The sequence below is a fragment of the Labeo rohita genome, chromosome 3, assembly GCF_022985175.1.
Source record: "Labeo rohita strain BAU-BD-2019 chromosome 3, IGBB_LRoh.1.0, whole genome shotgun sequence".
NCBI lineage: Eukaryota > Metazoa > Chordata > Actinopteri > Cypriniformes > Cyprinidae > Labeo > Labeo rohita.
In genome coordinates, this window is record NC_066871.1 from 23,086,413 (window position 1) to 23,112,741 (window position 26,329).

At 35.0% G+C, this 26,329-nt stretch overlaps 2 protein-coding genes across 9 annotated transcripts in view; one reads left to right on the forward strand and one right to left on the reverse strand.

Moving 5' to 3' along the window:
• Positions 1-4,005: 4,005 nt before the first annotated feature.
• Positions 4,006-15,204, forward strand: atf7ip2 (activating transcription factor 7 interacting protein 2). Of its 5 annotated transcripts, none has more exons than XM_051105727.1 (12): positions 4,006-4,156; positions 4,841-4,926; positions 5,697-5,828; positions 6,307-6,393; positions 7,178-7,272; positions 13,189-13,241; positions 13,341-13,399; positions 13,770-13,812; positions 13,908-13,954; positions 14,054-14,114; positions 14,238-14,296; positions 14,380-15,204. In XM_051105727.1, the coding sequence occupies exons 2-12, from the start codon at positions 4,843-4,845 to the stop codon at positions 14,770-14,772; spliced, it is 1,113 nt and encodes a 370-aa protein (XP_050961684.1). In that variant the 5' UTR covers positions 4,006-4,156; positions 4,841-4,842; the 3' UTR covers positions 14,773-15,204. The 5 variants fall into 5 exon arrangements, with proteins under 5 accessions (XP_050961684.1, XP_050961685.1, XP_050961686.1 ...); XM_051105728.1 differs by lacking the exon at positions 4,006-4,156 and adding an exon at positions 4,200-4,350; XM_051105729.1 differs by lacking the exon at positions 4,006-4,156 and adding an exon at positions 4,520-4,539.
• Positions 15,205-22,582: 7,378 nt separating this feature from the next.
• emp2 (epithelial membrane protein 2) overlaps positions 22,583-26,329 on the reverse strand; it is a 44,147-nt gene continuing 40,400 nt past the window's right edge. For all 4 annotated transcript variants that reach the window (XM_051105956.1, XM_051105953.1, XM_051105954.1 and 1 more), the window contains 2 exons: positions 25,667-25,807; positions 22,583-23,296 (listed from right to left, as the gene is read on the reverse strand). In XM_051105956.1, the coding sequence (XP_050961913.1) occupies positions 23,127-23,296; positions 25,667-25,807 (311 nt within the window). In that variant the 3' untranslated portion in view covers positions 22,583-23,126. The remainder of the gene's footprint in view (positions 23,297-25,666; positions 25,808-26,329) is intronic.

Sequence of the window (26,329 nt, forward strand, 5' to 3'; positions counted from 1 at the left end):
GTTCCAAAGATCAGCATTTATCTGAAATAAAAAGCTTTTGTAACATACCGTTCAGAAGCTTTTTTTATAAAGAAATTATAGAAATTAATACTTTCATTTAGCAAGGATGCTTTAAACTGACCAAAAGTGTTGGTAAAGACATGTGTTATGTTACAAAAGATTTCTATTTCCAATCAGTGCTGTTCTTCTGAACTTGCTGTTCATCCAAGAAACCTGAAAAAATTCTACTCAGCTGTTTTCAACATAAAATAATAATATGATGTATAAATGTAATAATAAATGTTTTTTGAGCAGCAAATCAGCATATTAGAATGATTTCTGAAGGATCATGTGACTGGTGTAACAATGCTACAAATTCAGCTTTGAATTCACAGGAATAAATTACATTTTAAAATATATTCAAATAAAAAGCAGTTATTTTAAATAGTAAAAATATTTCAAAATTTTACTGTTTTGCTGTACTTTGGATCAAATAAATGCAGGCTTGGTGAGCAGAAGAGACTTCCTAAAAAAAACATAAAAAATCCTACTGTTCAAAACCTTTGGCTGGTAGACATACAGACAGACTTACGACAAAAATAAAAAAAAAAACATACATTTTTACAGTATTTTACAGAAAATAATAATTTATTGTACATTAAAACAATTTTTCCCACAATATGTTATAAGGAATGACAATAAGGAAACTTAATTAAAAAAAATTTCAATAAAATTACAGCATAACACATTTCTAAATATACAGTAACGGCAAAAAAAGTAGTTTCTAGATGTAGCAAAGCTTCTTCATATGATTATGAGGATGGATGAAAAAAATGATTCTTGACCATATTTCATGATTGCTTTTTCCTAACAGCAGATGCTCTCTTCAAGAAATGTGCCTAAAAGCACCGTGAGGATATGCTACCTCTCTGTTTTGCCATCATAACCTCTTTTGAATCATTTCAGTAAATGTAACTTGAACTATGGTATATTTGATTCAAACTATGCATTCAAAACACAGACATGAGTCATAGAAAAGCTCTTTGTGTGATGTCACCATGTTCTGTGGGAAGGACCTGAGTTTATTGAAGACTCTCCAAGTCAGAGCAATTGGTACACCTCCAGCCCCCAACTCCCATTATCCTCTCGGACAGAGGGAAATGGCCATTTTCTCATTTTCTGCAGTCGCAGTGAACATGATTTACCTATTAGCAGACTACTCCATGCAGCAGGTGCAGAATGTGGCTGATGCTTTAGATCTCAAAGGAGAACACGTTCCTCCTCCACACTAAGGTGAAGTTCTTAACATCTGCAAATGTTTCTGTTTTTAGCTCTGCATGTGAAACTGAAAAGAAAAGAAACATCCCAAAATGTGAGTAACCAAGTGCTTCTCTTTCTATTTTTGGTCTGTTCACTTCCACAATCATACTGGCCCTTATTTTCTGGACACTGTCTGCACCCTAACTCATGTTTAGTTTAAAAAAAAGCCAAAAAAAAGCAATTGTTCACGCTCAAACTGCGGCTCTCGCATTTCCCTGAGGGGTTTGTATTTCAGCTTAATACTGTAGTGCTGGGTATAGAGTCATGCATGAATGCAGGGAAGCGGTACCATGTCTGTTTGAGAAGTAATGCAAAGTGAATGCCTCTGCAAAACAAAGAAAATGTGAGCAGTTACATCAAGACTGTGCAACCAAAGATTAGGTAACAAAACTCAAATGAAGCCTGCTTGGAGAGATGCACAGGACTCCTAAATTAAAACTCACTAGAAATCAAAATGCTTCAATACTGAGGGAGACTATAACCATTAAAGGAATAGTTCACCCAAAAATGAAAAATCTGTCTGGATTTACTCAAACTCCACTTGTTCCAAGCTTGTATGAGTTTCTTTATTCTGTTGAACACAAAAGAAGATATTTTAAGAGTGTTGGGAATTAAACAGTTGACGGTAGCCGTTGACTTCTATAGTATTTTTCCCCATACTATGAAAGTCAATGGCTACCGTCAACTGTTTGGTTACCAACATTCTTCAAAACATCTCTTCTTGTGTTCAACAGAAGAAAGAAACTCACATGTTGACATTAGGGTGAGTAATTGATGATTTTGGGTGAACTATCCCTTTTATGGAATGATTTTTAACTGCACTGTATTGCATATGCAACTACACAAAGTGTGGTCTTAGAATCATTAAATAGAAACATTATACTCTCCCGCACAGTGGCATAGCAGCATATTCATTTGCTGCACCCCAATAGGGGGGATCTAATGCCTGTACTAGGGCCCTTGGGTACACCAGGGCCATAATATTTTCAATCAAAGATGTGGTAAATTGGGTATTTTTAGACAGGGAAACATTTAATTATGTTTCCGAGCAACCTTCTGACTGTGAAATGTGTGCGTGGTACCGCGCTAACAAAATCCCTATGGGACAGAGACGTCAGGAGCCTGCAAAAACATCTCCAACCGCAGGGTGGCGTTTTATCCTTAAGGGGGGCAATGTGAATTAAAGCTCATTGCAGTGGTTTATAAACTTTTGTAGTGGGCCTACGCAATTTGTTACGTGTTACACTAATCCCTACGCTAGTTAAGTAAAACCTATAAATAAATAAGCAGCAACTGGTAAAAAGAAATACGGGAGTAAAGAAGGGGGGTATTTTGAAGTTCTTTTCAAAGAACCGGTTCAAACATCCGATTCAGTGATTCTTTTCAGTCAGAACGCGTCATCACGCGATATAATGCTTCCTACATAAAATGTTCAGATGTAAAATAATAATAATAAATGAATGAATGAATGAATAAATAAATACATAAATTCCATTGCAACATACAACGTTAAAAGGCGTTATTGTATAACTAAATGTACACTACCAGTCAAAAGTTTTTGAGCAGTAAGATTTTTTGTTTTTTAAAGAAGTCTTTTCTGCTCACCAAGCAATATTTTTACTATTTAAATTCCTGTATTTATTCCTGTGATTTTAAAGCTGAATTTTTAGCATCATTACTCCAGTCACATTAACCTTCAGAAATCATTCTGATATTCTAATTTGCTGCTCAAAAAATATACTGTCTCCATTTTGAATGGTATAATGTATGTTACAAAAGCTTTTTATTTCAGATAAATGCTGATCTTTGGATCTTTCTGTTCATCAAAGAATCCGGAAGGAAAAATAAAACAGTACTCAGCTGTTTTAAATATTTATAATAATAATAATAATAATAATAATAATAATAAATATTTCTTAAACAGCAAATCAGTATATTAGAATGATTTCTGAAGGATCATGTGACATTGAAGACTGGAGTATTGATGCTGAAAATGTAGCTGTGATCACAGGAATAAATTACAATTGAAAATATGTTCAAATAGAAAACACTTATTTTAAATAGTAAAAATATTTCGCAATATTACTGATTTTGCTGTATTTTGGATCAAATAAATACAGGTTTGGGAAGCAGAAGAGACTTCTTCAAAAACATTAAAATTCTTACTGTTCACAAACTATTGACTGGTAGTGTATATTCAAATAGAAAAAAGTTGTTTTAAATAGTAAAAATATTTCACAATATTACTGCTTTTTCTGTATTTTGATCAAATAAATGCATGTTTGGTGAGCAGAAGAGACTTCTTCAAAAACATTAACAATCTTACTGTTCACAAATTATTGACTGGTAGTGTCATTTGCATTAAAATTACAATATTAAAAGAATTTCACAAAGATGTTTAAATTTAAGTTAATTTACAAATAAAACTGTCATACAATCACCTTGGTAAAAAATTTATTATTTGACTTGATTATTTGAAAATAATCCTCGATTACTGTTGTTCCCCACTAGGTATCTGCTCACTCACCGGTTCTCAGTTTATTTACGAATAGGACATGTCAGAAAGACGGTTCTTAGTTCAACTTAGTTCAGTGAGCCGATGATTCAAGAACCTCTCTGACCGATATGTTATTAGTCCTATTCGTGAACGAATCGTGTAGACCAGTTTTGTGAATCGGTTCCACTAGTTCTCTGAAAAGATTCGACTCAAAAGATCCATTTAGTCATAAAACAGGGTCTTTGTTACCCACTACCCTTCGTGGCGGGACTTATATTATTTAAAGAAACAGGAAATCTCCTGTAAGGACAAATCTGACGGGTAGTTACGACGCGTTAGCCATTCTAGAAAGCAGTGCAGGTGGGTTGTTTGTGAAATGTTTGTGTTTCGTGTTGTTGGGAGGATGCAACGCAAACGGTACCACACATGATAATTCGCGGGCTTCGTTTGGAGATTGTTACGCACGTTGTATGGCAAGCATCAGAGTCAGTGGGTATACAAAACGCGTTACTCGTGCTGGTGTGGCGATAGAAAACGTGAGGCCAGCTGATTTAGTAAGATATATGTATTGCATCCTGCTTAAACCTATCATTCTTTAAATTGTTAGTGGTTTGTTGTCGTCGAATGTAGCTTGCGTTTCAGATGAAACGTCATTCACCATTAGTGCGTTAGTGTCGGTAACGCTTTTAACCAGAGAGCTTCTTGTTTTGTTGCTATAAACTGCTAAAGCACGTCACTTCCGGGTAGTTCGATTCATTCATATTAGACGTGTTTACGTATATAAAAAACACTGGATTGGTTTGGGTGACGTGGTTTCATCCAATTGTTTGTATTAGTGAAGATAAATAAAATGGCTACGATTGAATCTCGGTTGCAGTTTAATCTGAAATCAAGTGCAAATGTTTACATTGAGACTTGTAAAGGAGCTAACGTTACTGCTTTATTCCATCTCTGATTTGCTTGCTTTTTATCGTGTAATGTTAATGTATTTGTTGATCATTCGAAATTAAATTAACGTTAGCTTTACATCTTGACATCCCTCAGGTATGAAAAGGTCCAGAAATGAGGACGACTCATTTCACTCGGGTCAAGAGAGTGGGCAGAAGGCGAACAAGCTCCCTCGATCCGAGGCAAGTGTGTTATTTACGTCCTTTTTTTCTCCAATGATATTAATGGAAGTGTCAGGATTTGGTAAGCCTTTGTCACCTTGGTTTTGAAATGGAAAGACAGCTGTTGTTGTTTTTTTTATTATTATTATTTTACGCCAGGGTTGGCAAAATTCTCTTCACCTCATGAGCTGTTGTATATGTAAATATGTAAATCTTTTTTCCTCAATTGAATGACATTCATTTGAATTAAGTTCAGTACTGTCAAAACAATCAGCAACCAAAAAATTAAAGCATCACAAAATGTGCACCACCCCTTTTCAGGTAACTAATAAACCTAGACATCTAGGGTAAAACATTCTGGAAAATGTCATGTGCACATTATTCTACCATAGTCCATAGTCTAATGTATTGTCCACCCAAAAATGAAAATTCTGTCTTCGTTTACTCACCCACAAGCTGTTCCAAACCTCTATGAGTTTCTTCCTTGTAACAAAAAATAAACAAATAAATAGATAACACATTTTAAAGAATGCTAGTCACCAAACAGTTGATAGTCCAAAAGCATAGAAAAAATGCTATGGATGTCATTTGGCACCATCAACTGTTACAATGTATAAAAATTTGCCTTGCAGCCAACCAAACCATGCAAAAAATAATTTACATGTTTTTAATGTGCAATTCATGTATTTGTTACTTTAATTTAAATTCTATATTAAATGGTGCACAAACTAGTTCTACACTTTCCAGAACTGCATATGATCTCACCCCATTTGTAACCTGTTTATTGATAGGTTGAAAAGATTATTGCGGATAAGGTTGTGACTGCAGTCGAGCAGTCTGACTACAAGATGAAGAATCTGATGGAGAGAATCAATGAGGTGAATAGTGAACCCAAATATGATGCCAGAATCCAGAAATTGGAAGTAAGTGACAAGCTTTGCATTTTTAGTCCTCTTCCATGATTTCCATAATGATATATATTAAAATATGTTTATTAATTAAAGGGATAGTTCACCTAAAAATGAAAATTCTGTCTTTAATTGCTCACCCTTGTGTTGTTCCGAACCTGTAAGAACTTTGTTCATCTTCAGAACGCAAATTAAGATATTTATGATAAAATCTGAGAGCTCTCTGATTCTGCATAGACAGCAAGACCGCTGAGGTCACATTAACTATTTTAACAATGTCCTCACTACCTTTCTGGGCCTGGGATCATTCCGTTGTGTTGCTGCCTATGCAGGGTCAGCTCTCGGATTTCATTAAAAATATCTTAATTTGCCTTTTTTGGATAAACTAACCCTTTAATATATTAATCCATATTGCTGTAGTGTCCTACAGGGCTATTATGTCAAAACCACCATATGTATTTTCTATGTTAAATCAGTGTTTTTTTGTTTGCAGGCTCATGTAAGGAAGATCAAACGAAGGGGAGATGCAGTATTTGCATATATCAGAAAGTTCAGATCCTTAGGAAGTTCTCAGAGTCAGGTATGAACTAGATGATAAGATTTAAAATGCTTTTCCACTATCGAGCCGAACCGTTCTCTTTGCTTAACCGTTCCATTCCGTGCCGATCCGGGTCAGTCAGCACGGATACGGTTTTATTTTCCACTGTGGTGCTGATAAAATGGAACTCTTTGGAATGTAAATACAAATGCATCAGTCGTTGCCTTGGTAACGTAATTGTAATGTAAACAGCGATATGGACGATTATTTTTTTTTAATTTTTTTTTTATTTATTTATTTATTTTTTATCTGAGATTTACTTAATTAAATAGCAGAAAAAAGAACACAATTCTTGGTGCAAAAAAACAAAATAAACAGAAGGTGACGACAGGTATAACGTTACCAACAATTGCTGAGGGGATATGCATGCCAATGGAGATGGACACAGAAGGTAAAATTCCTTTCTAAAAATACCACATTTATTGACAGTATTAATGCATGAGCTATGAACGCAGCGTAGCTGTTTACTTGGCAGTTTGATCAAGTAGCGTGCTTCCGTTTAGCACACACACTTTATCAGCACGGCAGCCGAAAATGGTTTGTAATTGTGCCGTGCCGTACCAGGCTCAGGTGGAAACACAACTGCAACCGTACCTTACCGTTCTAAGAACCGTTTGGCCCGATAGTGGAAAAGCAGCTTTAGTTGTAGAACCAAGGTTTAATGAATGATAATGCTAAGACATTTATGAAGCTGATTTTATTGTTGGAATTATGTATCTCATCGCTGGTGTTTTTTTTTTTTTTTTTTTTTTAATCTTTTTAACAGTCTCCCCCTTCTGTAAGTTCACCTCCTGTAAGTCCTCCTCCTGAGCAGCCGCAGCGATGCATCTCTCCAGCTGAACCAACAGTCAATATATACAGGTATTCTGAAGTATTTTAGACATAGCTTCATTTATGTTACATCGGTGGCACCAATAAAGTAAAATATGGCCTTTGAAGGGCTTTTGGTGAGTTTAATGTGAATCTGTATCCACCTTATTTTTCACGTAAGAGCGGGCGTGGCCATTTATTAATTTTATGGGTATGGGTTTGGCTTCTGGGCTCATCCATGTCCAGCTATTTTTAGCTGTACAAAACATCTTGTTTTGCTGCTGGATATTGCAGATTGGTGTGTCATATTGTTTTAAAGTATAATCTTAAAGGGTCATGAAACCCCCCTGTTTCAGCACTGGTTAGTTCTCACCACAGTTTTAAAAAATGCTGCAAAAGTGGTTGTGGTTGTGGTGCGCTGCGGAGCAGAGGGGGAGAGAGTCAACTTCGAGTTCAGACAGTTTCATTTTGTTCCCATTGAGTTAACAACACAAATAAATGCACAGCCATTTGCACTCTGCATCGAACACATATATATGAACGCGCTGTTGCACCTCTATTACGTTTTAAGGCTTATTTTGCGCCATTTATAATCCTTTTGATGGGTTGCGTCAAGGAGTTGTAAAAAAGTGCTATTACACTTACTCTATAAATTAATCGCGTTTGTGCCGAACTCTTACAAAGCAAACAAAAACAAACACTCTCCTTTCTCGTTTCTCTCAGTTAATATACGAAGAGTTCAGATGCAAAACCAGCTAAAAGCCATCTCGGTCAAAAATGAGATAATGATGCTGAGTGAATGCTCCTGACACACAGTATACATCCATCAAATACTTTTGCTTCAAACTCGCTAAATTCCAGCCTCAACCCATTCAGAAGTACCAGTACTTACATAGAAACCTATAAAAAGTAGCCAGAAAGAAATGCTCATTTTAAAATACGTCAGATGGATTTAGAGGCTTTTGCATCTGAACTCTTCATACGCAATCTCAGTTTGAAGCGTCTGTCATTGCAAATCAACACACACTGTCGTGAATAATTAGGAGAAGCATCTTCTCATAGGATAAGAAAATGCAGCCTCATGAATAATTATGAGACACCAACGCGTCATCGAAGTCTGTTGCCACAAACGGTGATGTCAGCACAATGTAAATTTTAAACCCGGAAGATGAAAATAGCGAAAAAAAGCTCAAAATTAACCAGTTTTCTCCAACAATTAAAATGAACAGATGCTAACATTGTAATCTATGATGTGCAAAACAAACACCTCTGCTAAAATCTCAGAAAAAGTAGTGCAGGGTTTCATGAACCTTTAATTATGAACACACTGGTTTGTATTGCGAACAGTTTTACCATTTACTGCATGTTGTTATTCTTCTCATTATTTCCTTATAGCGACTAATGAACCGAAAGTCTCACCCATAGGCTTATTTCTGCATTAAAGAATAAGGTGGATACACTATAATGCTGCAGACCGATGCCTTTCAACTTGAAAATGCTGCAGAAGCAGTGAGCCTGCTGAATGAATGACAATCACTAAAATATTCCATTTACTGTTTAATCAGAAGATATTCTAATAGAGTGATCAAAGTGAACCTTCTCAGTGGTCCTTTTTCTCTTCGGTGGGTTGTTTGTAATTCAGTAATGATTCAAGGCTGCAGTCTTGGCACCTTTCCATTTCTTTTCTTTCCCTGAGGTGCTGTATGCCGAGTGGCATTTCTTCACTTTGATGTGTGGCTGTTGCAGCCTTATAAACTAGTGTGCTTCACTAAAGAGGTATTCATTGCTGCTGAATGTTTGTGTTTCAAGGCCAACAAAGCACACTCATTCAAACCAACGATTACAGCTATTTGTTATCTTAGCCATCTGCTTAATTGTTGAATTACCACAATCACGATTCACTGTAAGAACACAAGTGTGATGGACAGAAACTGAAGGTGCTTGGCTTTTCTGTCCCCAAAATTATCTGAGATGTGAAAAATTCTCAATACAAAAGCATTGCCTTGTGGGCATTTAAATGTAATGATAAAGAGATTTTATTTTTTAATAATAAAATCAGGCCAGGCGTTGCTCTGTTTAATTGATCTGCTAGAGATGCAGCAATATTAAAGGAGAACTATAATGATTTTTTTTTTTTTTTTTTTTACATTTTCAACTTCCTTTAGTGTGTAATGTTGTTGTTTGTGCATGAAAACAATTTGAAGTTTTTCTTACAGGGAACCTCAGGTATTAAGACTTCTATAGCTTAACATAACATAAATGATGTCTCTTACTGAAATATGTAGTAGAAAACCCATGAAAGATTTACATTATTTAAAAAATCCACATAATTTTATACATATTTTGGACTATGGCTGGCGCCATTATTTTGATAATGTAGAACGGTTGCGCTCGGTGAGCTACTGGCATTGAGCTACCCTGTCTTTACCACAACACAACTTGGAAAATAAAATACTGATACAATGACGGCAACTACTAAAAACAGCTTACAGGTGGCGATGGATATTAGCGTAAGTTCAAACCAAATGCCGTACCATCAGTTTTCCCCACAAAGAGTCTAAATGCACCCGGATATCGAATGAAATCCACGCTGAGAAACATGACATCAGCGACATGACAAGCGCTGGCATGTTTACATCCTGTCATCCTTCAACCTGTCAGGGCATTTCCACCGTTACGGACGTGACATTTGCAGTCAAAACCTGAAATATAAATTCTCATAAATTATATTTATTGCCAATATATTGAACCATCTCTTTATATTAAAATACAGTCCAGACATCAGAAAAGTATCAGTCTATATTCCTGTTTTATATTTTAAATGAGGGAAAAACACATGCGTTATGGATGTGACAAAAAATAGCACAAGTTTCTGGGAGACAGTATATTTTGTAGACTTTCTGCAAACTACAATGCACAAACCAGAAGCAACAATATCTGCCGAATTGAGAAGGGGGTTGGATATTTATAAAGCATAAAATATAAATTTTATTGACGTTTTCATTTTTGTGTTTCACAGGAAAAATCAGTGTTCCGTTATGGATGTGACCGGTCTGAAAGCGGAATTTATCCGACTATGAAAACGTGTATAAAATGCTTTAAAAACTTTCTTTTCTAGTTAACTAGTCGTTCGTTTAAGCCATTGGGCTATTTAACTAATGGCGCATTTATATTAAATCAATAGACCTACTAATCCATAATGAGCTTCAATATATATTGTGTGCTCAAGCACATGTATAGAGTTTGCCACAAAGCACAAGCAAAAGTAGCTTAATGATTATTAATGTATAGAAAAAGACATTTTAATTATTTATTAATAAACCTTTCTTGTCGGCTGCAAGATGAAATTCACAGTGCTGACTCTTATCTCCACAGTTAGCCTACTGGACGTGCTTTTAGAGGGAAATACAACCTTCATACAAAATCAGGGACTATTTAATTTCATTTTTAATTGGTTCGTTTAAAAGTTCAAGCTTTCTATAGATATATTTCTCTATGTGAGACACACATGCTGAGTTTTGGTTCTTTTTGGAGACGCACCCCAGTTCACATAGACAGTAGAAAGTGCATTTGTTTTCATTATTAATTTGTAATTATATATATACATTCATTATCAATTTATAATTATAATTTACATAAATAAAGTCTGTTTCGAATTGAAAAAAATTGAGAAAAAGTGGAAAAAAATGCAAGTGACCGCATAGGCGCCTCCCTTTTATGCATGCGCATTGATATTCCGCACAAACACTTGAACACGAGCCAAAAATATAGCACATTTATAACCTATGGTTAACGGTAGAGTTTGGAATCCACATTAAAATACATTCCCACCAGTCTACATCCGAGACAGGTGTAGTTATAAATTGAAGGTTATTTCAATTTATTTAAGAGTACATTTATAATAGGTTAATGCTAGAGTGTGGGATCCGAATTAAAATAAACAATAAAATAGATGTAGTTGTAACCTGCAAATTGAACGCTGTTTGACGGCTGTTTATTCCAATAACGGGCTAATGCTGCTCCAGTTCGTTGATGATGTTGATCAAGAATAAATCGTTGCAGTCATACACTTGTTTTAATAAATCTCTTAAGCATTGAATAATAAAGATACAAAACAGGTTAAGTTAAATATGCTGAATATATATTATACAAATATTTATAAAATGCTAGACTGCGAATAAGATTAGTTTCACATTTTGCATCTGCATAACATAGTGAATTATTTTTTAACATGCAGTGATACCTGTGAGGATGACATTTGGCGTTTCATGTCTCTGCTGTTTGCAAGCTCTTACAGTAGCTGTGCTCTACTAAAAGCCTCAAAGGCATCAGGGCTAAAGTGGAGAGAGCAAAGACACTGGTCTTTAGTAAGTTTTATTTGTCCACTGGCATCTTACCATTTTTTTTTTCTTTTTCTCTTATCACTAGGAAAGCAATGACTTGCATCATTTCACTTTTCAGTCCTTTGACTGAAATTTTGAAACAAAAGTCGCACAATGTGACATTGTATCAGTATTTTATTTTCCAAGTTGTGTTGTGGTAAAAATAGCAAGAGGTATCACCAGTAGCTGTGGATTTTTAAAATAACCTAAATGTTTCATAGGTTTTCTACTACACATTTAGTAAGAGACATTATTTACATTATATTAAGCCATAGAAGACTTAATACCCAGGGTTCCCTTCAATAATTTTGTGTTATCTGAAGATAGATCTGAAATTCACTTCAAATAGAGTTATTCTCTATGTTAGTAAGCACTTTATCTGAATTCCCTCAAACACTTCGATTCTAGTCCTGAGTTTTCTTCCAGGAAAGTACACTTCACAATATCCTTCATTTAAATAATTCCCACCTAAGTCATACATCAGAAGATAAGAGGGAGGCCTGGTTGTTTTGTGTTAGTAGTGTGTTCTCACAAATCTAATATACTGATGCACATGCAGCTTTTCACAGACAAAACCAACTTTTGTTTTTGGTGAACTTTGTGTTTTTGACACAACCTTGTGTGCATTTGACAGCTGATGTGAGGTTGATATTCTGGGGACACCTGAGAGTTATATTATATCTTATAAAAAAGGCCATAATAGGACTTCTTATCATTAAGCCAATATTAAAATTTATGAAAAAAACATTAAAATTGGGTTTAAGATTAAGGATTTAAAATTGTTATAAAATAATAATCTACTGAATGAAAAATGGGGTATTTTAAGGGGTTTAGAAAAATATAAAGAGATGGTTCAATATATTGGTAATAAATATAATTTATGAGAATTTATATTTCAGGTTTTGACTGCAAATGTCACGTCCGTAACGGTGGAAATGCCCTGACAGGTTGAAGGATGACAGGATGTAAACATGCCAGTGCTTGTCATGTCGTTTTTTGTGTTTTTTTTTTGTTATATTATTTTATTATATTATTTTATTATTATTATTTTTTTACCAGTGCTATTAAATGTTTTTGAAGATGTGTTCATCTTTAGAACTCAAATTAAGATACTTTTGATGAAATCTGAGAGCTTTCTGACCCTGCATAAATGGAAAGCAACTGATACGTTCAAGGTAGTAATGTAGTAAGGACATAAATAGGTACAATAGTCCATGTGACGTCAGTGAGTCAACTGTAATTTTAAAAAAATACTGTCTATGCAAGGTCATAAGCTCTTGGATGTCATCAAAAATATCTTAAATTGTGTTCTGAAGATGAATGAAGGTCTTATGGGTTTGGAACGACATGAGGATAAGTAATTAATGACAGAATTTTCATTTTTGGGTGAACTATCATTTTAAGTGAGCATTGGGCCATCAAATTGTCAAAATAGGGGATTTATGAATGGACAAATCTACAGAAATGTATAGTATTTAACTATTATTACATTATTATAAGTAATATTTCTTTTAAATGTCTTGTCAGAGTGCATAATTCTGATTTTAGGCAACTTTATTTATTTTATTTTTTTTTCCCCTACCAGAAGTTCAGTTAATGGAGAGTGTTTCAGTGACAACGCTTCAGTGTCATCAGCAGGTCTTGTTGCTATTATCATTATTTATTCTAACCTCAACTATGTAAAATGTTTATACTGTGACACATTACAATGATTGATTTGGTTTTTTTCACTAATAGACAACGATTGTGACATGACCACATTGAGGAGACCGAAGAAAGGCTTCTGGCAGAGTTTGGTAATTGTTTCTTTTAATGTTTTATCATTATCAGTCATTACTTGGCTTTTGTCTATTCTTGGAAGATTGTTAGTTTTAAGGAGATCGGACCACAGTTGTCACTGTAACGGTCATAAACATAAAAAAAAAACGTAATATTTCTATGGTTAATTAACCTGTATTTGCAAAAAAAGGTTTGCTACATAATGTCTTTGTTCATATGTGCTTAAATGCCTTAAAGCGCTTGAACCTTGCAGCTTTATTATTTTTATAGTATTATAATATATGGCTCGTGTGATTAACGAGAAGATCAGACTCGGCTGGTGACTATAGATTAGTGTTGTTCATATATCTACTTCAAAATAGGAAAACTGTTCTCTTTTCATTTCAGCGGTCTAAGAATCCAGTTGTTGACCTTACAGAAGAAGACAGAGGTATTTGATCTTGAATAAAATTCAAATGATGCTATAAACAGTGCGCTGTTGTATTGACTGTATGGTGGACATGATGTGTTTTTCTTCTGGTTCAGCAGCCAGACTGAAAGAAGAGAGCCTGGTTACGCAAGAGTTGGATCAGGTATGCCATCATTCTCTCCCTTATTTTTCCTCTCATTCTAGATGTGCATTTTCAGACTGTTTTTTATAGTAGTTCTGTTTGCACATTTGTGCCCTGCAGCAGTTGGAACCATCTTCAAAGCTGAAACAACCATCAAGCACACCGCCTGTAGCCATTAAAGGTATGATGCCAATAAAATTGTTCGGTTTGTTTTTGTTAGTTTCTTTTTTCTGAAATTTTGGTTAATGCAATACACAAACTATTCATCAAGTCTTGTTTCACTGTCATTTTCTTTAACGAACAGAAGAAAATCAAAGTGTTCCGGAGGAGGACCGTGTCAGTTCTTCAGTACAGTTGGAAGAGGTATGCCGTTTTGTAGTTGCACTACATCAATAAGCTTATATCCTAAGAGTCATAACATTTCAGTTTCTACCTTTCTTTCATAGGAGGCCTGGCACTCCAAACTCCCTCCGTTCCCAGACACTCCGTTTCCCAAAGAGCTGCCGGTTGTAGCTGCCTCTCATAACTTGCCCCAGAAGCCAGTGGTGAAACTAGCTCGGATCGGAAGCGCACAAGAATTAGGCATCGCGTGGAACGTCGACCGGAAAGATCCCCATGCAGCAGAGATGGATTGCTACTACATTTATGTTTCCCATGAACACAAAAACGGCACTTTTTCAGGATGGAAGTGCCTTGGAGAGATCAAAGCCATGGCTCTTCCTATGGCTTGCAAGGTGTCAGACTGCAAAGGAGATAAACGACTGTGCTTCATCGTTGTGGGGAAGGATGTATTTGGCCGTTACGGGCCGTACAGTGACATACGTACTGTTGCACCGTGACAAATGTGATTTCTCCACTGTGTAAGAAGGTCTGAAGGAGTATGACTGTGACTCTTTATACTGGGATTTCAAGTATTTAATTTTTTAAGATTTCAATTTCCTAAAAGATGCTAAGTTGGGTATAAATAAAGTTAAAGCTGCTGTTTTTGTCCTTTTCTGGTATTTCTAGTTCTGAAGAAAATGTGAATTTTGTTTTTCTTTTTTCCGCTCTTCTATGAATCTCACGAACACCAAAAGTATTAAGAAAGAAGCTGCTGTCTTGTATTGTCTTTTTTTTTATTATTATTGGTTATAAAGTTACAATCTTATTTAATTCTCCTCTGGCCTTCATTATTTGAGGTCTTCAGTGGTACGAGTCAACAAAGCAATCACTAGCCAATAATAGACGGGAGTGAAATCTGATTGTTAACTTCTAATGTAAGCCGCAGAAAACATGTGAAAGACTACATTTGTTTCTTGTAATGACTACACATTTGAGGATTCTACTTCATGCTGCTTCAGAAATGACATTCAACTCAAATGGAAATAGAACGCATTTTCAAGAATGTAGATTTCTGATTTACGAATGTTTTGAATTCAGTTCCATTTTCTGCCATTAAAGATGACTTACAGGTGTTTATTTAAGATGAAGTCTCTAACTTTTTGTTTAAAAAGTACATAACCAGCCAATGTTCAAAACTCTCCTTACCTTAGCCCGATTTACAACGGTAAGCTTGTAATAATTAGAACTGCCCTGAACTAAAGATTGTTCTGGTCGACTAGTAGTTTTTAATTTTAAGGATTAGTTGATTATTAGTTGCTTGTTTAATAAACCATAATAATGAGCCTTTAATTGCCTACACAGCCTAATAAGTGCTCAACCGCACGCAAAAAAAAGCTTGCCACGGTGCACTGGCAGATATTATAATTATGTTTCAGAAAAAAAGAGCAAGGAGACTGCATTAACTTTTTTATAATTTATTGATAAGCTAGTGCTTTATTTGTTTTCGACTTAAGAGATCAAGTTGGCCACACTGACTCATCTCCGCAGTAGTGAATGCACCTGTTTGCATGTTTCATACAGATTACATAATCTGGGAATATTTGTTTTCTATTTGAATTGGTTCATTTAAAAGTAGACATTTCGCTCTCAATAGATAACCTATATTTTTTCATGTCTGTAAGACAGGTAGGATAAACACTGAGTTTCGAAGTTTGCGTTCAAGGGTACAGAGACATCCTGTTTGCTTTCGTTATTTTACAAAAGCACAATGTTTCATTTTTATTCTGAGCGTACACAAATAAACACAGGGTCTTTACAGATTCGAAAGACGTATTACTTTTATCTGTATGACCAAAAATGACAGAGTATTTTAAGAGCAAGTGACCGCACCGGCGCTTCCATCTCTCACGCAGTGAGCGCGCTACTGTTCCGCTTCTGCACTCCGCACAGACACTTCAATAGCCACATTTTTGTATGCTAAAATTAGTTTGAGCTGCTATGTAAAGTTACTATTACTAAATTTTTAGATGGACATTTTTACTTCTAAACTTTTAAATTACTTAATGTTAATTTAAGCAACAAATGGAATATTTTAGTTGACTAAACTAAAAATTTTAAGTTAGCGGGGTAACAAATTATTTTAAGTTGAAACTACTTTTTTTTTTTTTTTTTTTTTTTTTTTTATACAGTGTAGACCAGTTGTTAATGATCTGTCCGTCATGGACTGCGTGCCTTTATCACTTCCTGTGGAATTGGGTTTTTTTTCTTATTGTTGACTAACAGTTAGTCGACTAGGGTACAGCCCCAGTAATAATATTTTCAAATTTGAGTGATACTAGTAGATTTGTGTAGGAAAGCCTACTTGTGCCACCATTCTCACGTCATTAGATCACAGAATTATTAATGGATCAGTTCACTTCCAGAACAAAAATTTACAGATAATTTACTCGCCCCCTAAATGCAGCTTTAAAGGGTTATAAACAATCCTAGCTGAGGAAGAAGGGTCTTATCTAGCGAAACAATCAGATATTTTCTGAAAAAACGTACAATTTATATACTTTTTAACCTCAAATGCTCATCTTGTCTAGCTCTGCGATGCGCTCTCTGTGCACTCCGGTTCAAGACAGTTAGGGTATGATGAAAAAAACTCCCATCTCATTTTCTCCTCCAACTTCAACATTGTCCTACATCACTGCAGAAGTACCGACCCAGTGTTTACAAAGTGAACGTACAAAGGTCATCAAACGCCTTTTACAAAGGTAAAAAAGGTAAAACAGCAATGTAGGACGATGATAAAGTTGGAGGAGAAAATGAGATTGGGATTTTTTCAACATACCCTAACTGTCTTGAACAGGTGTATAAATTGTAATAGTCTGTAAGTTATACAGACATCTTGAAAAGTGTATAATTTGTACTTTTTTTTTTACCCAAACGTTTTGCTAAATAAGGCTTTTCCTTTAAAAAAAACAATTTATTTACGACTGAAAAAAGAAAGACATGAACATCTTGGATGACAAGGGGGTGAGCAAATTACCTGTACATTTTGTTCTAGAAGTGAACTAATCCTTTAAATGTACATACTGAGTGACTCATACCATCTTTGTTATAGAATATGCTTGTTGGTTCATATTGAGTTCGCTGTTTTAACGCACATATGCTTAAATTTATTTTCAAGATCTGAGGTAAACTGTTGTTGCTTTCAGTATGGCTGTAGGGTCACGCAAAATGGTATTCAAACTCACATTAGACACGTTTGTATGTGAATAAAGCACATCAGGGACGTTTCTAGGATTTTAAAACATCCAGGGCTGATGCCAAAACATCAGGGGCTAGTGCTGTTGGGTGGGAGCTCACATCATGCTCACATAAGATTTTATTAGACACAAGTGGTTGAACCTGGATCCTTCTAGGTGGGTCCGGGGGCATTAATCTGGGGGTTAAAGACCTTGTCACACTATTAACAATAGTAAATAGTAATCACTGCAAATAGCAAACATATAAAGTATTATAACAAAATTATAACATTACAAATGTTAGACAAATAAAATAATACATTTGAAAATGTATTATAATATAGTTGCATGCAAAAATAGGGCCCTATTTTTATTTCCAAATTCCAAAATTTCCAAATTTTCATTTTTCTGGACTTCTTTTTAATGGTTAAATTTAATTTTATTAATCAAAATGTAATTAATCGTGTAATTAATTAAAACCATGAATCTTATACAATTTATCAAAAGTTAAGAAAATGTACATGTTTGGGACCCTATGAAATGTTTTATTTTTCTGACTTTACGTTTTATTGTTACCAAATATGTTTTAGCATGTCTGTTTATTTGAATGCATAAAAATAGCTTTTATTTATTTTTACAGTAGCCGTATGGAACTCTGTATTGTGTATTTTTCTGGTTATCAGATGAAGATATAAAATGTTCCTATTTGTTCTCTGTTTTTGCCATGGGATTGACATCCCATGGTAACTAGGAATTCACAAGCTCCAGTGTGGATCCAGAACACTTAAGAAGAGATGATGCCAACCCCACAGAGGACTTCAGATGATGCCAACCCTGAAAACATACAGCATTACCGAATTCTGCTACTAATTTATAGTGTTCTTTGTCTGTTTGATTACGTCATTAATTGATCTTTACCACACATCTCTGCCATATGTGCATCAAGCTACTACTACATATATTGTAAAAATGTCAATTTGGTGTAAAGCTGCTTTGCAACGATATGTATCCGTGAAAAGCGCTATACAAATAAATTTGAATTGAATTGAATTTGAATTGAATTGAATAAAATATTGATTTAATTGATCTTTTAATGAAAATTATATTTTATTTTTGGCAAATAAAGGGGATTTACTATTAAAATGTAAAACATGGAAGAAATATTGTGTGAAAAAAAATGTATTCATTTTTATTAATTAATAGTAGTAGTAGTAGTAGGCATGTACATTATACTGAATGATGAATAAAGTTAAACAGAACTTTTATTTTGACGGGTTGCCGACTTGCCGTGAATACCTTTACATTTCTGTGTATATATTTGAGTTTGTTTTACTCAAATGAAACAGTGAAATGCTCATTACGTGACTAATGTATTTATGCCTTCGTTTAGTGAAACGGCAGACGCTGAAATGACTGCGCGTGTCAGTGTTACACGTTTAGAAAACGAAGCCGCGCATCCGCGCCGTTCATTCATAAAAAGACACCCAGAACATGCAGGATTCATATTTAAATAGTCTTTGCGGCATAATATTTACAGATACTAGTCCCTATCGCGACTTGATTTAAGTTTAATGACCAACTTTTGATTAATTAGTTCAAACTTTGACAAATTCCGTGTAAATATATAGGGCCATACAAAAAACATTCGGGGCTGGAGTAAAAAGTTTCGGGGCTCCGAATGATTAGCCCTAGCGACGCCCCTGAAGCACATAACAATTACCTGCGATTATCACTGTCATAGAGTTTGTATGTTGTTGTTCCAGTCAAGATGTCGTGGAACAAAACCATTTTAAAAAATAAATTTCGTGTGTCGCCATCGCGGCTAGTTAGGCCCCTTTTCTTTCTTTTTCTTTCTTTCTTCCTTTTTTTTCGTGATAATTATTGGCCTAGAGAGTCCAGAGAAATGTACTAGTGTTTTTTCCCCGAAAAGCTAGTTTGCAAAAGTAGTTTTTTTTTTTGTTTTTTTTTAATCTTCTTAACCGCAAACGATTCGACTGACAGCAGTGCTTCTAAAGGCAAAGTTGCCCGGAATGAGGAGTTCTGTCATATGATACAAATATCGTGCGACTTACAATCGTTTACGCCCTTGAAAAATGCAATATCGTGCGCAGCGATTTTCATGTTGACAAATGGTTGCGCAGTTATAGCCATTTTGGGGGAGGGTTCTCTCTTATAGCGCCACCAAGTGCCCAAGCTCCGTGATTTTTTTCATGTGACCTCAGATTGAGCTTTCACATAAGGGTGGGCGATACTGCAAATTTTGGTATCGATCCATACCAAGTAAATACAGGGCTTTTTTAGATACCTTTTCTACTTTTAAATGACCAGTTACACTTTGAAAATTAACAATAACTAATGTTGATAATTAACAAAATATTCCATCGCCTTAAAGCTATGTGGTTATGGCTATGTGGATATAAATTAACGTGGCTTAATACATTAAGAAAGTAACATTAAAAGGCTAAACTTAATATACTGATGATGCAAACTATATGCAAGCAGCCCTGGATATGAATGCAAAGTGCATGTATGTTAAATGTCTTCCTCTGATAGAAAACCATTATAAAGAAACATTTAACGTGGGTTAATGGTTGAACACGGTGATACTGTATAAAAGGGCCAAATTCGGTAAATGTAATGGGTCTGGCTAATTTTAATGTATTGTCTTAATTATAAAAATTGTTTGGGGACAGCACAAACAATTTGACCATTTATTGCACTGTTATTTTTCGCAATATTTCCCTATGGCACCGTGCCTAATGAAGCGGAAGCCTCGCACACTCACCGGAAAAAGCTTACTTTTTCACTGAAAAATAAGGTGGATAAGTTGTTGCCACAGTAGCTGATTTCTACCGTTCCATCTCTCTCTGTAGCCAATAGTCGTGACAACAAAACTGTATAGCAGGGGAGCAGCAGCAATCTTTGCAAATGATATGAGACGTGACAAGAGCGGCATATACCCACGAAGACATGTCTACACTTTGTTGAATATATTAAGCAATGTATTAAGTGTAGAGGATAGAAAATTTAGCTAAAGTATCGGTCTCAGCAGGCTAGTATCGATCCGATACCAATACCAACGTGGGTATCGATACTATCGATATTAGGATCGATCCGCTCACCCCTAGTTCTGAGTTTAGCAGAGATATCTCATTCTGTTTAGGAGTTATAGGCGTTTTACTAAAAGTTGCTGTGCCCCTTTCAAACATTTTGGCGTCCCTTCGCGATGGTAAGTTGAAAGTTCAACTTTGTTTTGATAATTATTGATATTCACTCTCCAGAGAATCTTTCTGTACTGGTTTGGTTCAGATCAGTCTTTAAGATTTAAAGGGATAGTTCACACAAAAATGAAAATTCTGTCATTAATTATTCACCCTCATGTCGTTCCAAACCTATAAGACCTTTGTTCATCTTTCAGAACACAAATTAAGACATTTTTAATTAAATCCGAGAGCTTTCTGACCCTGCATAGACAGCAACACAACTGATACGTTCAAGACCCAGAAAGTTAGTAAGGACGTCGTTATAATAGTCCATGTGACATCAAACCTAGGACTAGTTCGCAAGAGTAGGTTTTTCAAAAATGCGAAATATCCCAAAAAAATTTGCCAAGTATTCCAACGACATAAGACACTTGACCCTGCGACTGATGGTTTAGGAGTTATGAGCGATTTTGTGCTTTTGATCGCTGTAGCACCTCCGTCAGGCCGATTTGGGCAAGCCTTGGTGATCTTGTCAGCGGTCAAGTCTCAAGTCTCTTTGACTTACGGTTTGGTCTGCACGATCCGGTACAACAGATAATACCTAGTGATCAAAATGCTGGTGGGAAAAGAGTTACTATCTTTACACTTTTTACTTGATTTCATCTTTATCATTTCACAGATGAGGCAAGGTTTATCAATTGTGACATTAAATACATTTTCTAAAAATGGTGTCAGCATCTCAAAGCAGACCAAAATTAATGCAACTTTTTTTTTTTTTTTTTAAGAATTACTTACACAGTCATTTACACAAGCATTAAACAAGGATATAGCAATTACGTGTATATTAAGTAGGAAAAAATGTACTTTAATAAGTTAATATTTTGAAATGGGAAAACATCTGCACATTAAGCTTGAGAGTACTGCTCCACATCAATTTTAATTCAAGTACACTAATTTCCAACACTGAGTGTCATTAAAATGTTCCATTAAATTATTATTATTAATGATTTTGTTTTGCACACATGAGATCTTAGATTAATGCTTAACCTGGAAAAACTGAAAATGTTATAGAAGTGACATTTGCATTAAAGCAAATTTATTTCAGGCACTTTTGCACATTTATTTTTTTATTTTAACTATTGTTTTTATGATATAACATGTTTTGTACATATTATGTAATAGTTTGGCTATATTGCTTTTTTTCCATGACTGAAATGACTTCGATCAAAACTACTGCAATCATTTTTGTTCATATTTTTGAGAAGTATATGCTGTACATCAGAACATAAAAGAGTCTCAAAGCATAATTTATTTGTAAAATACATTTATTTGATTAAAAAAAAAAAGAACAATATTGAGCCCTTGGTGGGGACCAGTCTCCAGAAACAGACCTGACCTGAACAACTCAGCAGACATTTATAAACAAAGCTGCCATTGTGGTTTCATTCCAATTACAAAAGCCTTCACTATTATTCATTAAAACCTTCTGAAAAGCATTAAAGCATTAAACAAACACGTTCAGGCCTGTTGATATAATACTTCATTACAAAAAAATATTAACAGCAACAATGCAGTTAGTCTTAATAAATACAGCTTAACTTCACTTTCGCCTAAGTAATATTAGCTAATTGCTTTTAATTCCACAGCAGAACTGAGGATGAAATGATTACATACAAGACAGAAAAACTCAAACCACTGGTGTGCTTCACCAACACCATCATCTTAAGGTTATTCGCGTGAGTATGACATAAATCCCAAGTGCCCTAATCAAACACAATGCTTAAAGAACTACAAATCTGTACTTATGTTAATAGTGATTTCCAATTAAATGCTGCAAACAAATAACCATGCAATATAATTAGTCAACACTAAAAGAATATTTTACAAAAAAAAAAAAAAAAAAATCTATACACGAGAACACATCGTGCCACTAATATTGATAATTTGTTCAGCTTCAAGTATGATATAGTGCTCAGTAAACTGGCAGCACAATATTTCAGATTTTCTTTTTGACTTTTTCCCCAGGCACATGTATAATGACCAGGAAACATCACACTAGCATGTTATTAAGGCCAATTTCACATCGCGCACTGTGTATGAATACATATCAAGCCCATAGTGGTTCCATGTTATAAATATGTCCTATTATATCTCCCACTCCTGTTTTTCTCCTCAATATTTCATCTCTCTAAATCACAGCACTTTTTAATGGGCAGGTAAAACTAAATTATACACAACAAGGTTAAGAAAAAGTGACATACTATGAATAAAATCTAATTAAGTTTCCAGTATGCAGAGATTAATATTATAAGATGATCTACTTCATTCTAACTTCGGCAAGTATTGAATCTACATATAAAAACAAGTATCATTACAAATAAAGTCTCTTGGCTAAGGCTGTAGCTGGTGGCAGCTAGTGAGGTGGTGTGTTGTGCTTTATTTGCGTTTTCTTAGCACTAGATACATCAAGCCGCTCAGCAACGTCATGGGGAACGCGACCCAGGCCACGACGAAGGCGTACCCAAAGTTTCCATCCTCATAAGTCTTGTCTTTGAAATTTAAGTGCTCTGCTGTGTAGATGGATGCACCAATCATCACACACAAAGCTGTGGAAGGAAAAAAGGAGCAATTTACACTTGGTTGCTTGTATTTAAAGGTTCACACAAAAATGAAATATCTGGCATTAACTACGTTCCCCTAATGTCGATCCAAACTTATAAGACCTTCGTTCATCTTTCAGAACACAAATTAAGATACTTTTAATTAAATCCGAGAGCTTTCTGACCCTGCATAGACAGCAACACAACTGACATGTTCAAGACCCAGAAAGTTAGTAAGGACGTCATTAAAATAGTCCATGTGACATTAGTGCTTCAACCATAATGTTACGAAGCTACGAAAATTATTTGAAAACAAAAAAACAACTTTATTCAACAAAGCTCGGATTTAATCAAAAATATCTTAATTTGTGTTCTAAAGATGAACAAAGGTCTTACGGGTTTGGAACGACACAAGGATTCCTTTAAGGTTCACAGGCTTGACAGATACAGATTCAACATTCAACAAACAATACAATACAAACATTTTATAAAATTCTACTTTTTGTATACACAAAAGATTTAAAGGAGAAGTTCACTTCCAGAACAAAAATTTACAGATAATTTACTCACCCCCTTGTCATCCAAGATGTCGTAATGAAATTATGTTTTTTGAGGAAAACATTCCAGATTTTTTCTCCATATAGTGGACTTCTATGGAGTTTGAACTTCCAAAATGTATTTTAAATGCAGCTTCAAATCATCCCAGCTGAGGAAAAAGGGTTTTATCTAGCGAAACAATTGGTTATTTTCAAAAAAAAATACAATTTATAAAAAATTTTCAACCTCAAACGTTCATCTATTCTCTGCTATGCCCATGCAAACGCTGTGTAATTCAGGTCAATACAGTTAGGGTATGTCAGAAAACTCCCATCTCATTTTTTCCTCCACCACAAAATTGTCCTACATCACTGCAGAAGTACTGACCCAGTGTTTACAAAGTGAACATGCAAAGAAGATCAAACTCCCTTACAGAAAAAGGTACAATAGTGATGTAGGATGATTTTGAAGTTGGAGGAGAAAATGAGATGGGAGTTTTTCGACATACCCTAACTGTCTTGAACCGGAATACACAGAGTTTGTATGCTGTTCGCAGAGAATACACAAGACCAGCATTTGAGGTTTTAAAAAATCTTTTTTCCTGGAAAATAACCAATCGTTTCGCTAGATAATTGTTTAGGGTTTGAGATTGTTTAGAGCCCTTTCATTATGAAAGTTTAAACTCGGAGTCACCATAGAAGTCCATTATATGGAGAGAAATCCTGGAATGTTTTCCTCAAGAAACAATTTCTTTACGACTGAAGAAATAAAGACATTTTTTTTCTACAAATCTGAGGTTATCCAAGATGTAGATGAGTTTGTTTCTTCATTGGAACAGATTTGGAAAAGTTTGGCATTACATAATTTGCTCACCGGTGGATACTCTGCAGTGAATGGGTGCCATCAGAGTAAGAATCCAAACATCTGACAAAAACATCACAGTGTTCCACAAGTAATGCATACAACTCCAGTCCATCATTTAACATCTTGTGAATGGAAAACTGTGTTTGTTTGAAACAAAATAACTTGAATCCTCTGGACTGGACTGGAGTCATGTGGATTACTTCTAGATTACTGTGCCATTTTTATCTGCTGCTTTGACTCATTCTGATGGCACCCATTCATTGCAGAGGATTCGATGGTGAGCAGGTGATTTAAATGCAAAATTTCTCCAAATCTGATCTGAAGAAGAAACTCATCTACATCTTGGATGATCTGAGGATGAGTAAACTTTCAATTTTGGATGAACTATTTCTTTAAATTAAGAGTTCATTTGCAAAAACTGATAAACGCCATTAAAAAAAAAAAAAAAAAAAGCGTTGTGCATTATTCTCCACATATAGCGCGATTTGAACCCTTAAACACGTTGTCAAAAAATTCTGTATTTTGTACTTATATTATGTACTTTTTTTGTACCGAATACCGAGTTATCTGCTTTTGCTATAAAACAAACTTTTGATATATATATACTTCATATATATACTTAATCAAAATAACCCAACTGCAGTTTGATTGATATTACTTGTAATGCACAATAAACATTATTTCTGAAAATAAATAAAAATTGCGTTTTTGCAAATAAACTCTTCAAACGTACTTATGATAAAAATCGTAAAAAGTTTTTCAGTGTCCATATTACAAAGTAAGTCCTTCAAAGCTGGGGCAATTAACAGACTAGAAAGATGACATGAAAACTACAGTACAGATATTTCAAGGTGATTCCAGACCCCTCATGAACTGAGACTATACATTTTCTTTGCATAGTACATAGACTAACTAAGGAAGCACAATTGTGCAGCTAATAATGACTTGAAATATATACTGTGGGAATGAACTCACTGGACAAGAGCTGGATGATGGCTGTAAAGACAAATCTCTCGCCCTGCTTCAGACGGAAGAGCTGAAGGATGAAGACAAAGAAACCCACACAGCACAACATAGTGGCCAGTATCATGGCGGCCTGGACAGTCTGAAGATAGGCTGATAAAGAGGAAGAGAACATGACAAGAAGTATTTGTAAAAATGTTGTGCAGAATTAGCTAAAGATTATATATACAGTAGAGTCCTAAAGTTAATGTCAAAAAATACTTCTCTTTGCATTTTCCTGTGTTAAGCTCCAGTTACACACATTTACACTGCAACCAAGAGGCAATAAGTGTCTTCTCCTGGCCAGGTTTTATCAATAACCAACTGTAAACAATGCCATTAACACAAGCACTCATACTGTATGACATTTTACCCTGACCAAAGTAGGGGTGGGAATCTTCAGGCACTTCACGATCCACAAAACGATTCTTGATCTACATTTTTTCCCCAATTAATTCTTCTGCTGTGCAAATACATCTTTACAATCTTACATTTTAACCAAAATTGCCATTTCTTTGCTTTTTGTTTATAGTTGGAATCTCTGTCAGTATTGCCGTCTTAAAAGTAGGGGTGTGAATCTTCACTGGTTTCACGATTCAGTTCAATCACAATTTTCATTATTAACTCAACATCACT